Source organism: Ipomoea nil, unplaced genomic scaffold, assembly GCF_001879475.1.
Source record: "Ipomoea nil cultivar Tokyo-kokei standard unplaced genomic scaffold, Asagao_1.1 scaffold2338, whole genome shotgun sequence".
NCBI classification, from domain to species: Eukaryota; Viridiplantae; Streptophyta; class Magnoliopsida; order Solanales; family Convolvulaceae; genus Ipomoea; species Ipomoea nil.
In genome coordinates, this window is record NW_017618766.1 from 721,783 (window position 1) to 733,913 (window position 12,131).

General features: G+C 40.7%; 1 protein-coding gene across 1 annotated transcript; it reads right to left on the reverse strand.

Moving 5' to 3' along the window:
- Positions 1-8,859: 8,859 nt before the first annotated feature.
- LOC109151963 lies at positions 8,860-10,610 on the reverse strand. Its single transcript, XM_019299555.1, has 2 exons — positions 9,603-10,610; positions 8,860-9,315 (listed from the first exon to the last, which is right to left on the reverse strand). Exons 1-2 carry the CDS (start codon positions 10,608-10,610, stop codon positions 8,860-8,862), a joined length of 1,464 nt encoding a protein of 487 aa, XP_019155100.1.
- Between the last annotated feature and the right edge of the window lie 1,521 nt (positions 10,611-12,131).

Genomic DNA, 12,131 nt, shown 5'->3' on the forward strand with positions numbered 1-12,131 from the left:
CTTGTTTAAAGATCATGAAGTGATGAGTGATCTAAATTCCAAAAGAAAGAGGAAGCCGAGAGGTATCCCAGCTAGAAAAAGACCAGTTGCAGAAATTCTTGGTCTACCCTCTCAATCCCATGAAAACCCTACATCAAGCCAAAATCCAAACACAAGCCATAACCCTACCTCAAGCCTTAACCCTACCACAAGCCAAAATCCTACCACATGTCTTAACCCAAATGCAAGCCAAAGTCTCTTAAATCCTTTTTCCCAAATTGCCGAATTGGAAACAATGTTGAATGAGGAGATTCATCAAGTTGAAGGATTAGACTGTGTATTAGTGAATGAATACCGTAGAGTCTTAAGTTGGAGAAAATGGAGACTTGGTCCTTATGATGAGTTGATGAATAAGGGACCAAGTATGCATGAAGAAGAATTATTTTCACTAAATTGGATTGGCAATTTTGATGTTTGCCATGCAACCTTGTTGTCTACGGTAAATGGAGCATTTGTGAACAAATTGAAAGCCAAATTAGCCGAAGGTACTGTTGACTGCACTGTTCAAGGTGATTTAATTTGCCTACTGAAGAAGATTTCTTAGTTGATATGGCCGAATTTGGGACAAGGGATGTTGAAGAAAATGTCACGTATGGTGTACACTTGATGGATAGTGGCTTATATGATGTGAGTGTGTTAAATCTCACTGAAATAAGTCAAGACCAAAATGCCATGCAAGCTAGTCAACATACGGAGGAAATTCAATCTATTAATGCAGAAAGTGCCCATGGTGACACTCACGTGTTACTTACTCCGGAAAGGGAAGGAAATATAGTGGAAAATCAAGCTCAATCTCACATGCTTGAAGCCGATTTTGCTCAAGAAGGAGCAAGGTGTTTTCCCTCATCCCGAGAAGAGCAAGAACTTGATGGCACACCTACAAATGAGAAGTTAGAAAATCTGGAGAAAGTTGTCTTAAGCCTTGTTGACTGAATGGAGAACATGTTTCAAGGGATCTACACTCATGTGGATCAAGTTGTCAATATTCAAGGTGGAAAATTCGAAGCATCTTTTGATGAAAATCGGAGAAGTCAACAACATTTGATTGATACCCACCAAGCACTTGAAAAACAAGTTGGAAGTTTGAATAACAATGTCAAAGGGCAACTCAATGAGTTCTATATTCAACTTTCACAAATCCTCAAGAATTCTGGAAAGGCAAATGAAGCAATTGCCGTGAACCAAAGCCAAGGTATTCTTAATGTTGTTCATCAACATGAAAAGCAGATTAGTGATGTCCACACGGATCTCATCTCAGTTAACACCAAAGTGGGCTGCCTTCGGGGATCATATGAGAATATTTCCGAATCCATTTCATCTCTTCGTGAATCGATTCATACACTTCTTGATTACGCCAAAAAGGGGGAAGAGAGATTCAGTCATTTGGAGAGCATGATTGAGATGATGATGACTGCCATGGCTAGCAGAAATGTTGGCACAAGCAGTAGTAGAGGTGGAGGAGGCAGATCTGCTGGAAGAAATGCACCAAGAAAAGGAGGATTGGAGTATTGGTTCGGTGGTGGTAAAGCTGGCAGTCCAGGAGGATCAAGCAGTGCAAATACCACTAACCGTTCTTTTCGTGATATTGTGTGTGCAGGGGGAAACATTGAGCAAATAAATTGGTACAACCGTGCAGCTCTTTATTTGGAATCCACACCGAGAGATGGTAGAGTTGAAATGCCAAAGTTGGTGACTTTGAATGATCTACCAAAAGGAATGAAGAAAAGTGGTCCCAGTGATCAAAACATGTGGGTTTCAAGTGAAAACTTCAGAAGAATTCAAAGCTATGCTAGAGCCTTGATGATTATGGTTCTAAGGGACTACATCAAAGTCAATGATGCCGAGCTACAAGATAGAAAAAGTCTAGAAGAGTGCATCATATGGTATGAAGAAGGTATACTGCCTGGAAACAACATCATTGAAGCTTTCAACTACTATTCAGTTGGGCAGGTATGCAACAACTTTGCCATTAGTGACAATTTCGTTGATGTTCAGAACCATATTAACAATGTGCTCAAGGAAAAGAGAAACAAAGTGATTAGATGATTTGTATGATTGGTACAATTTTTGTGGTCCACGGGTACATGAACCCATGAAACAATTTGGAATGATTTGAATTATCTGTTTATGATGCTATTAAGTTGTTTCTTAATTTTATTATTTGTCTTGAAAGGTAACATTTTTAGCTTAGAGTATATCAAATCGCATGAATTGGAAAATTGCAAAAATTCATTATCATTAAAATTCCAAAAATGCGAAATAGGAATATAGTGGCTAAAAATACCTTTCCTAGAGTCAAAATCATTTGTTAAACTCATCTTGGCTATGTCTAAGTTAATAAAATCTTTTGAAAAATGATTGTTTTTAAAAGACAAGCCAAATGACTGAGTATAGGTTTTGGCGTCATCAAAAAGGGGGAAAATTGATAGGAATATTTTTGTAAGTTTTGATGAGCCAAATGTATCTTTAGATCCCCTTGGTCTTTAGGTCTTTAGTACAAGCATCATAAATCAGAATATTGAAATCAGAAGAAATCTACCATAGGAAGAACAAAATTAATTTGAGAAATTAATTTTGGTCCTACGAGCATTCATCCGTGAAAGAAGCATAAAGCAATGATGTTGCAAGAAATGACTGGATGAGCCTAACGGCGAAATGGTAAAGGTCCTTACTCTAAACGATCACGCCCGAGATCGATTCCCCCCAAGGACCTATAGCCTATATTTTTACTAAGGCAGATTTTTGAAGGAGCTCGATGTGTGCTCAAAAGAGCACAATGGGTGCTAAAGGAGCACAATGTGTCCGAAGGAGCACGATGCTCATCAAAAGAGCACAATGTGTCTGAAGGAGCACGATGCTCACCAAAAGAGCACGATGCTCACCAAAGGAGCACAATGTGATCAATTCTGCTAAGGAGCACAAGGTGAAGAAGCACAATGTTGTCTAAGAAGCACAATGTTGTCTAAGAAGCACAATGCTGTCAGAAGAGCACAATGTATTAAAAGAAGCACGATGTTCAAGTCAAAGGAGCACAATGTGGCAAAAGAGCAAGATGATCAGAAATTGGATAAATTCGAAGGAATTTACTCCAAGTCCACCCACATGCCACAAGACTCCAAAATTGCCTGAAAGACATTTGATCAGAACGGAAAAATATTTATGAAGGCTTGAATATAAAAACTTATCCTAGAAATAAATTCTATCAGATGAATTTATTTCAAAGATTCGTTGGATATTCAAATTGACAATTAAAGTAATATTTTTAGAAACAACTAGAAAATCAAAGTTGTGCTAAAAATAATTACTTTGTCAGACAAGTTGACAAATCAAATCAAAATTGAAGATCTACTACTGTCAACAATATCAGGCTATGAAGATTCAAAATTCAAATATCAAATTATCCCACTCCAACGGATATATTTGATTGACTATAAAAAGTCATGAAGACTTGAAGACAAAGGGCGTGCAAAAAGCGTGAGAAGAACAAAGAAAAACGAGATAGAATACAAGTGCAAAATTCAAAAGTGCTAGTGCTCAAATATTCTAAGAGACTTAGTCTGAATAGTCTCAAATCTAGTTGGAGAGAGAAATACAAATCCTTGTATTTCTAAAATTGTAGAAAGAGTATAGCTGTGTGCAAAAATACTCTAGTGAGTGTAGCTGTGTGCAAATCACTCGTAGTTTCTAAGTGTAGCTGTGTGCAAGACACTTAGTTGGCGTTGACTATAGCTGTGTGCGAAATACTCGGAGTTGAGTGTAGCTGTGTGCGAGACACTCGGAGCAGGGTGTAGCTGTGTGCAAGACATCCGGAGGAAGTGCCTGTGTAGCACTTGTTCACTATTGTAACTGTGTGTGGAAAATAGTGAATTTCTCCTAGACGTGAAAGGAGAAAAGTGGACTAGGAAGATTACGCCACTTACGAACCACTATAAATTGCCTCTCTCATTTACATACCGCACTTACTTTATTTGCTATATCTATCTATCTCATCCGACTAACCCGTTTACTATTCACAGTTAATCTTAATCATCCGGGTTTAGTGTGTTCTCACGTATGCATGTGACTCAAACTTCTCGAGCTTAAATACTAATTTATTCTAAGCAAGTTTGACGTGTTGCATGTAACATTCGTCACACGTTCGACGTGATACGATATTTTTTTTACAATCTTGAATATTGTCATTATATATTGAGTGAACCATCTCCTTTATATACTCAAGATATCTCTGTCACATTACATATCATTTGTACCTAACTTACTTATACCTGCACACTTAATTTACTAGTTGGGCATAACTCTTTACTATTATTCCGCTGTGCAGTACAAACTTGCTCTATTTACTTGTTACTTAGAGTTGAAGTTACCAAAGAGTTATTTAATCTGAAAAAGCTTGAAAGTCTATTCACCCCCCCCCCCCTCTAGATTTTCACTACCCTATCGGGACCAACAGAGTGTTTGCTGCATGGGGCTCATAAGGCATGAGAGTGTCTATAGGTATTATTGGAAGAGGGGGTCCAACATCTCTTGAATGTCCAGCCTGTGGTTCCACCATATCTTGAATGTGTTTTTCCTTAGAGAAAGGAAATTCTGACTCATAAAAGCTCACATCTCTTGAGGTGAAAATAATCTTTTCATGCAAGTCATATAGGAGATATCCCTTGGTATGAGCAGGCATACCAACCAGTATACATTTCTTGCTTCTTGGCGCCATTTTATGTTTGGAGTGCGACAAATTCGAAGCATAGCAGAGGCAACCAAAAACTTTGAGATTCATCAAATCAGGGGTTTTGCCATACAATCTGTAATAAGGAGTCTCCAACTGAATAACTGGGGAAGGTAGTCTGTTGATTAAGAACACAGCATGCATTACGCATTGCCCCCAAAACTCAAGAGGCAAAGATGCTTGGAATCGGATGGCTCTTGCTACATTGAGTATGTGTTGATGCTTGCGTTCAACAACCGCATTCTGTTGTGGTGTGTAAGCACAAGATTTCTGATGTACAATCCCTTTCTCTGCATAGAACTCCACCATATTAAACTCTGCTCCATTATCAGTTCGAATGGTCTTGATCAAAGTACCAAACTGAGTGAAAACCATTGCATGAAACCTGATTATGAACTGTCTGACTTCAGTTTTCCTTTTCATTAGATGCAGCCAAGTGAACCGGGAGTAGTCATCGACTAATGTTAAAAAATAATATTCTCCTTGCAGTGAGCAGACCGGGAACGGCCCCCATATATCTACGTGAATCAAATCAAAGCATCTCTTCGAGGTTGTGGCACTTAAAGGGAAAGGAGATCTTTTATGTTTGGCAAAGTGGCAGGCATCACAAGCAAAATTTTTAACAACAGAGGCCTTGATATCATCCAAGAAATGTAGTTTATTCATCGGAAAGTGGCCTAATCTTTGGTGCCAAATTTCACCACTATTATAATGTGTTGCAAAGCTCCTATGAACCACATCCTGCATCTTTGGTGAGTTTAGCAGTAAGTATAAACCATTCACATGCTTAGCCAAACCAACTGTAATCCCAAGATTGTTCTCAATCAAGCATTGCCCGGAAGTGAATATGAGTTTATAAGATGTGTCTAGCAAGAGTTTACTGACAGATATCAAATTAAATTTGAAAGAAGGAATATGAAGAGCATCCTTCAACCATAACTGCTCATTTAGCTTGATGTTCCCTTAGTGTCTAACATTAATCGTTTCTCCCGTTGGCAGATTCACTTTAGTTCCATGAGTAACATGATAGTCATTAAAGAAATCAACTGAGCAAACTATATGGTCTGTGGCTCCAGAGTCTAAGATCCAAGTAGAAGAAGACAAAATAATGGAATTCACATGAGTGGAAGAATACTTGCCTTCACTTGCCAAATGTTCCTCATTGAATTTGGGAACCAGAGAAACGGCAGCCATGGTTTTCTGGTTCAAAGATTGTCCGACCTGAGCTTGGAGAAGAGAAATCAGTTTCTCCAATTTGCCAGAAGTCGTTCCAGATGTAGGCTCCACAGTAATGGAAGGAAAATTCATCGCTGCTACTTGTTTACTGTCTTGGAGAACTGTATTTGGATTATCATTCCTACTTAGGAAAAGAGGATTGTCCAAATCTTCCATACTGTAGTTTCTTTGCTGTGGAATCGGATTCCGCTGTGGAATCATCGTGGAAGAAGTGCGCGCCGGTGAGCGATTGATCGGCGATACCGCAGGCCTTTCCTGACTTGACTTGCCGGAGACGGCAGCGGCGTAGAAGCTACGCTGTGGAAGCATCTGATACCATGATAGAGATTGAAACGTTTAGACGGGAAAAGAAAATATCTTAGTGATCTCATTCATTGTTCTTGTTACAACAGAAAGCTTAAGGTGGTGAATATATACAACGGGAAGCTACGGTTATAACAGAGATGATGATGAGAAAAAGTCAGCAGTGCCCTTCTTGGTTTTGGTCCTCCAACAAATGATGGCTTCTTGCTAGAATATTGCGGTTGTCGACCGGAATTTCTGTCATCGCCTTGGGACACTCGACGGGATGGTTGTCGGAGATCGTTAGCTTGACTCTGTCGCATGGAAAATTCCATCCAAGCTTTGGACCTGGCCTCATGGCCACTTGCTGCAACAGGCGGAGACTTGCCATTGTTAAACCTTCAGTACCGGCCATCGTTATCAGATGAGAGAACTACTGGGATGTCGCATAGCACGCGCTCCGGCACGTTGCTTTCACCGTTCTTGGAGAAGAAAGCTGTCGATAGTCGCCGGAGAATCGATCACTTGGACGAGTAGAGTGTCGCCGGTGAACTCGACGGTCGTCGACAGAGGTAGCAAAATAGCGAGATGAGTTTTTGGTTTAATTTATCTGCTTCACTTTCTGCATAGTTCGCATTTTAAGAAACTATGTGCCATCTCACTTTCCCATGTCTGCTTGCGTGTGAATATAACTTTCTTGAAGGCTGCATTCTTTTTAAGGCAGCATTTGAAATTTTGAATACCACATATCCGCAATTCAATTTTGCTTTGTCCTCGTCTTTCGTGTACATATGTATGTGTACATACTATATACATGACCTGTTAGCTTCGCATGTAGTGTGAAAATATATATATTACTCCACTGCTAGCGTGAGTATATATATATATATATATATATATATATATATATATAAAATATACATACACCGTCCATATATATGAAACTCTCCAAGTGTAGTTGCTTGAATTTGCATGTAGTTTAGGTGTGCATATAGTGTATCACGTGTGGTTGCCCATGATATATATGGAGTTGCTTTGGGCAGTGTGCAATTGCCATTTTTTCCTTCTTCTTTGCGTGTGTCAGATGTATATATATGTAAGCTTTTGTTTTGTTTCCTCACCCTACTGCCAGCATGAGTGTATACATAATATATATATGTGGCCCACCATATAGATAACTCATATTATATCTATAACTCCATTGTCATTTGTTTTGTAGTGTAGGTACGTATATGGCGTGTGGGCCACTGTATGTGAGTGTATATATAAGTAACCCATGCATGCTTTTATATAGTGGTGTGGGTGTATAATTGCTTGCTTCACCATATAATATATGTGCACACGCATATAATATATGATATATATACGTGGTATGTGTATATATATAATATATATTATATGGGTTGTCTTGTGTAAATATATTGTAACATGAGAATTTTCTTGAACACTTTCATGATAATTTTCTTCAAGCTTTAGTCTTTGAACTTTTTTTCTTGCAAACTTTCTGACTTGACTTTGAGTGGAGGACTGGACTTTCGATAAATCGAAATAATAGATTCATCCTAGATAGCAAATCCTTCCGTTTTTTTAAGTTCAAGCCATCAAAGACGTGGACTCTGCAGTCTGGCCTACGCCACGTGGAATACTCTGATATACTCCCGACTTTAGGGAAATGGATACTTGAAGGTGAAACCTCGTGTAACTAACACCCTCGCTGTGTGAATTCAATTTCATCAAGGGACAATCGGAACAGACTGAGGTCGTACTCAGTATGCATCATGACTTCTTGGAGGCCACCATGAGTCAGTTTTGACTCGTGCTAAGGAATCTTTAAGGCTATGCGGCAGTTTCGACTCATATCAAGGAGTATCTTTTAGCTTCCTCCCTTTAAAATTTCATAAAGGGTTTGCCCCAATCAACTGGCCAGTCAAAATGCATGTGACTGCCGTACTTCTACCGCTGAGGCTTCAACCAAGGATGAGACTACAGTTTCAAATGCCAAGGAAGAAGTCTCTCTCATCAAAGAGTCGATTGTGTTGACGCCAAAAGATGAAGAGAGCTTGAACAAGACGGAGATGAGTTTAGAGGCATGTAGAGACAACATGCTTACCTTCAAGCTTTTCATCGACTGATATTCTTTTTCTTTTAGTTCTCTTTTTGGTTGCAAGACCTTTTGTTGTTTCGTTTCCCGAACTCTTGATAATCGAGTGCTCTCATTTGTGTGCTGGTCTTTTAGCAATAATTCGTACAACTTTGCTTTGATCCGTTGAAGGATTGTCTTGAGAACCCACTCTTGCAACATGAATTAGACTTGTTTATGTTATGACTGGACTTAGATAGTTTGATTTCTAAGCTGCCTACGTACTCCTATGAAGGAGATCAAGTCAAACGTAGTTCGAATGACTTTCTTGTTTATAAAGTAGAGTCGTTCACAGTTTAGACTCATGCGGGCCAGGAGCGTCTATGATTTGGGCCCACCCATAGACAAAGCGAGATGCATTAGCAGTTTATCCACGTACTGCATTTTTGGTGGATCAGTCATTCATCACATCTTCATGACTTGTGTTGACACCCCAAGTTTAAGGGTGGTAAAGCTTTAGGAACCTTCCATTAATCGGACCGATCTTCAAACCATCTTCACTAATTAGCTTATAAGCCCCGCCGGTGTAAACTTCTAAAATCACGTAGGGACCATCCCACCTTGAAGTGAACTTGTGGCCGGTTTTTCTCGTGATAATGATGGGCCTGCGAACAGCTAGGACCTTGTCCCCGATTTGAAAGGAACAGGTCCTAACCCTTTTGTTAAAAGCTCTAGAAATGCGAGCTTGATAGCACTCCAAGCTTTGTTGCGCTTGCAGACGTTTTTCATCCAAGGTTTCCAACTCAGCCAAGCGTAACTTAGCATTTTCATCATCAGTAAGCCCCTCTTGTATATCCAACCTTAAGGAAGGTATTTGGCGCTCTAGAGGCAAGACCGCTTCCACACCAACACCAAAGAATATGGAGTGCTTTGAGTAGGTGTGCGGTATGTGGTTCTATACGCCCACAAAGCTTCTTCCATTCTATCATGCCAGTCCCTTTTCGATTTTGAGACCACTTTCTTCAACAAATTGCATAGGGTCTTGTTAAAAGCTTCAGCAAGCCCATTCGCAGCTGCATAGTAAGCTGATGAGTTTCGCTGCTTAAAGTCAAAAAGCTTGCAGATCTTGTCCATCAACTTGTTGTCAAAGGGCTTCCCGTTATCTGTTAAGATATATCGCGGGATACCAAATCGATAGACGATGTGGACACGAAGAAAGTCTGCAACATTTTCTTTCTTCACCTCCTTCAATGCCACGGCTTCAGCCCATTTTGAAAAGTAGTCGGTGGCAACTAGTATATATGTGTGCCCTGCAGATAACTTAGGCGTAATTGGGCCAACCACATCAAGTCCCCAAGCATCAAATGGCCAAGATGCAACCGTTGGGTGTAGAGGTTCTGGTGGCTGATGAATAAAGTTTGCATGAGATTGACAAGCTTGACACCTTCGAGCATAGTCTATGCAATCCTTTACCATTCTAGGCCAATAATATCTCATTCGTTTAATGTGGAAGTGCAACTTGGGACCGGATTGATGTGCACCGCAAACCCCAGAATGAGCTTCTTGCATAGCTTGTAAAGCTTCCTCTTCCCCTAAACATCGGAGAAAGACTCCCTCGAATGAACGACGATACAACGTCTCTTTATAGTAGATGAAGCGAGGAGCTCGACGCTTTATATCCACCCTCTTACATGAATCTTCGGGTAACTTTCCATCAGCGAGGTAGTCCATTAGCGATTGCCTCCAGTCGTCTTTGCCAATATCATACACTGAAGCAGTAGGGAGTTCAACAGTTTCATCAACTGAGCCATCTTCATTGAAGATTGGTGGAACTACCCACTTTTGACATACCCGCACTCGGGCTGCGGGATGAGTAATAGTTGAAGCCAATGCGGCTAAGGCGTCAACCTGCTTGTTTTCTTTCCTCGGTACATGTTCCATTGTGACGTCCCCTAACCATTGCATAAGTACCTTTGCATAGTTGTTATATGGGACTAACTCCGCCTTTTTCACTTCATATAGACCCAACACTTGGTTTTTGATCAACTTTGAATCTCCATAAATGTTAATTCTTAGTTGCTTCATATCAGCCGCTATTTCGAGCCCAAGTATCAATGCTTGATACTCAGCAACGTTGTTTGAACATTGCTCGGTCAAGGTGAATGAATATGGCAACACCTTGCTTTCCGGAGTGATGAAGACAACTCCAGCACCTGCCCCTTCTCTATGCGAAGCTCTATCAAAGTACATCTTCTATGGGGGTAGGATTTCAATGACAAGCACATCTTCATCAGGCAAATCGTCAAACAACTCCCATTCATCAGGTATTGGGTGGTCTGCTAGGAAATCGGCCAAGGCTTGTCCCTTGACAGACTTTTGCGGCACATATATAATTTCAAACTGTTGAAACAATAAGTACCACCTTGCGAGGCGGTCGGAGAGAACGACCTTCGCCATAACATATTTCACCGGGTTCGCTTTGGAAACAAGCCGGATGGTATGAGCCTCGAAGTAGTGCTTAAGTTTTTTGATAGAGAACACAAGTGCCAAACATAGCTTTTCAATTGGGGAGTACTTTAACTCGTTCGGGGTCATCATTCTGCTGAGATAGTAGAGAGCATTCTCCTTCCCCTTGTCATTTTCCTGAGCAAGCAAGGCTCCCACAGAACTGTCTTGGGTGGAGATATAAAGGATCAGCCGGCGGCCATGAACAAGAGCAGTTAGCACAGGCGGCTTCATCAAGTATGACTTGATACTCTCAAATGCGTTCTTGCATGCCTCATCCCATATGAATGAGATGCTATTTTTCATCAACCGACTAAAAGGTTGACATCTTCCTGCTAGGTTTGATATGAACCTTCGGATGTAAGCTCATGAAGGTTTCTCGGCTCAGGCATTTTCATTATGGCGTCAATCTTTGCTTGTTCAATCTCGATGCCCCTGTGTCGAAGAGTAAACCTGAGGAACTTTCCAGCAGCAACCCCAAAAGCACATTTTAGGGCGTTCATTTTCAGTTGAAACTTTCGTAGGCGGTCGAAGACTTGCCTTAAATGCACCAAGTGATTTGTGCGCAATTTCGACTTCACAACCAGGTCGTCTACGTAGCATTTGACCATTTTATGGAGCATATCATCAAATATTGTCTGCATAGCCCTTTGGTATGTAGCACCTGCATTTTTCAAACCAAAGGGCATTACTTTATAGCAGTAGATGCCTTTTGGCGTTCGGAATGCAGTTAAGTCTTCATCTTCCAGCGCCATGCGGATTTGATTGTAACCAGAGGAGCCATCCATGAATGACAGGATCTCATGCCCAGTCACAGCATCTATCATTAACTCCGTGATCGGAAGCGGGAAGTCATCTTTCGGGCATGCCACATTGAGGTCCCGAAAATCTACGCAAACGCGGATCTGGCCGTTCTTCTTGCGCATGGGCACAATACTGGATATCCAGGTTGGATATTTAACTTCACGAATGAAGCCAGCCTCAATAAGCTTATTAACTTCTGTTTCAATCGAGGGAATGAGCTCGGGGCGGAAGCGTCGTTGAGCTTGCTTAACCGGGCGACACCCCTTCTTCACAGCTAAGCGGTGCACAGCTACCTTTGGGTCTAACCCTGGCATCTCCTTGTATGTCCATGCAAAGACATCAATATATTCTTTCAGCAATGTGACATAGATTTCTTCATCTTCATCAGATAGGAGTGCGCTAATGAAGATAGGACGAGGATTTTCAGGAGTTCCCAGATCAACTTCTTTTAATTCATCCACT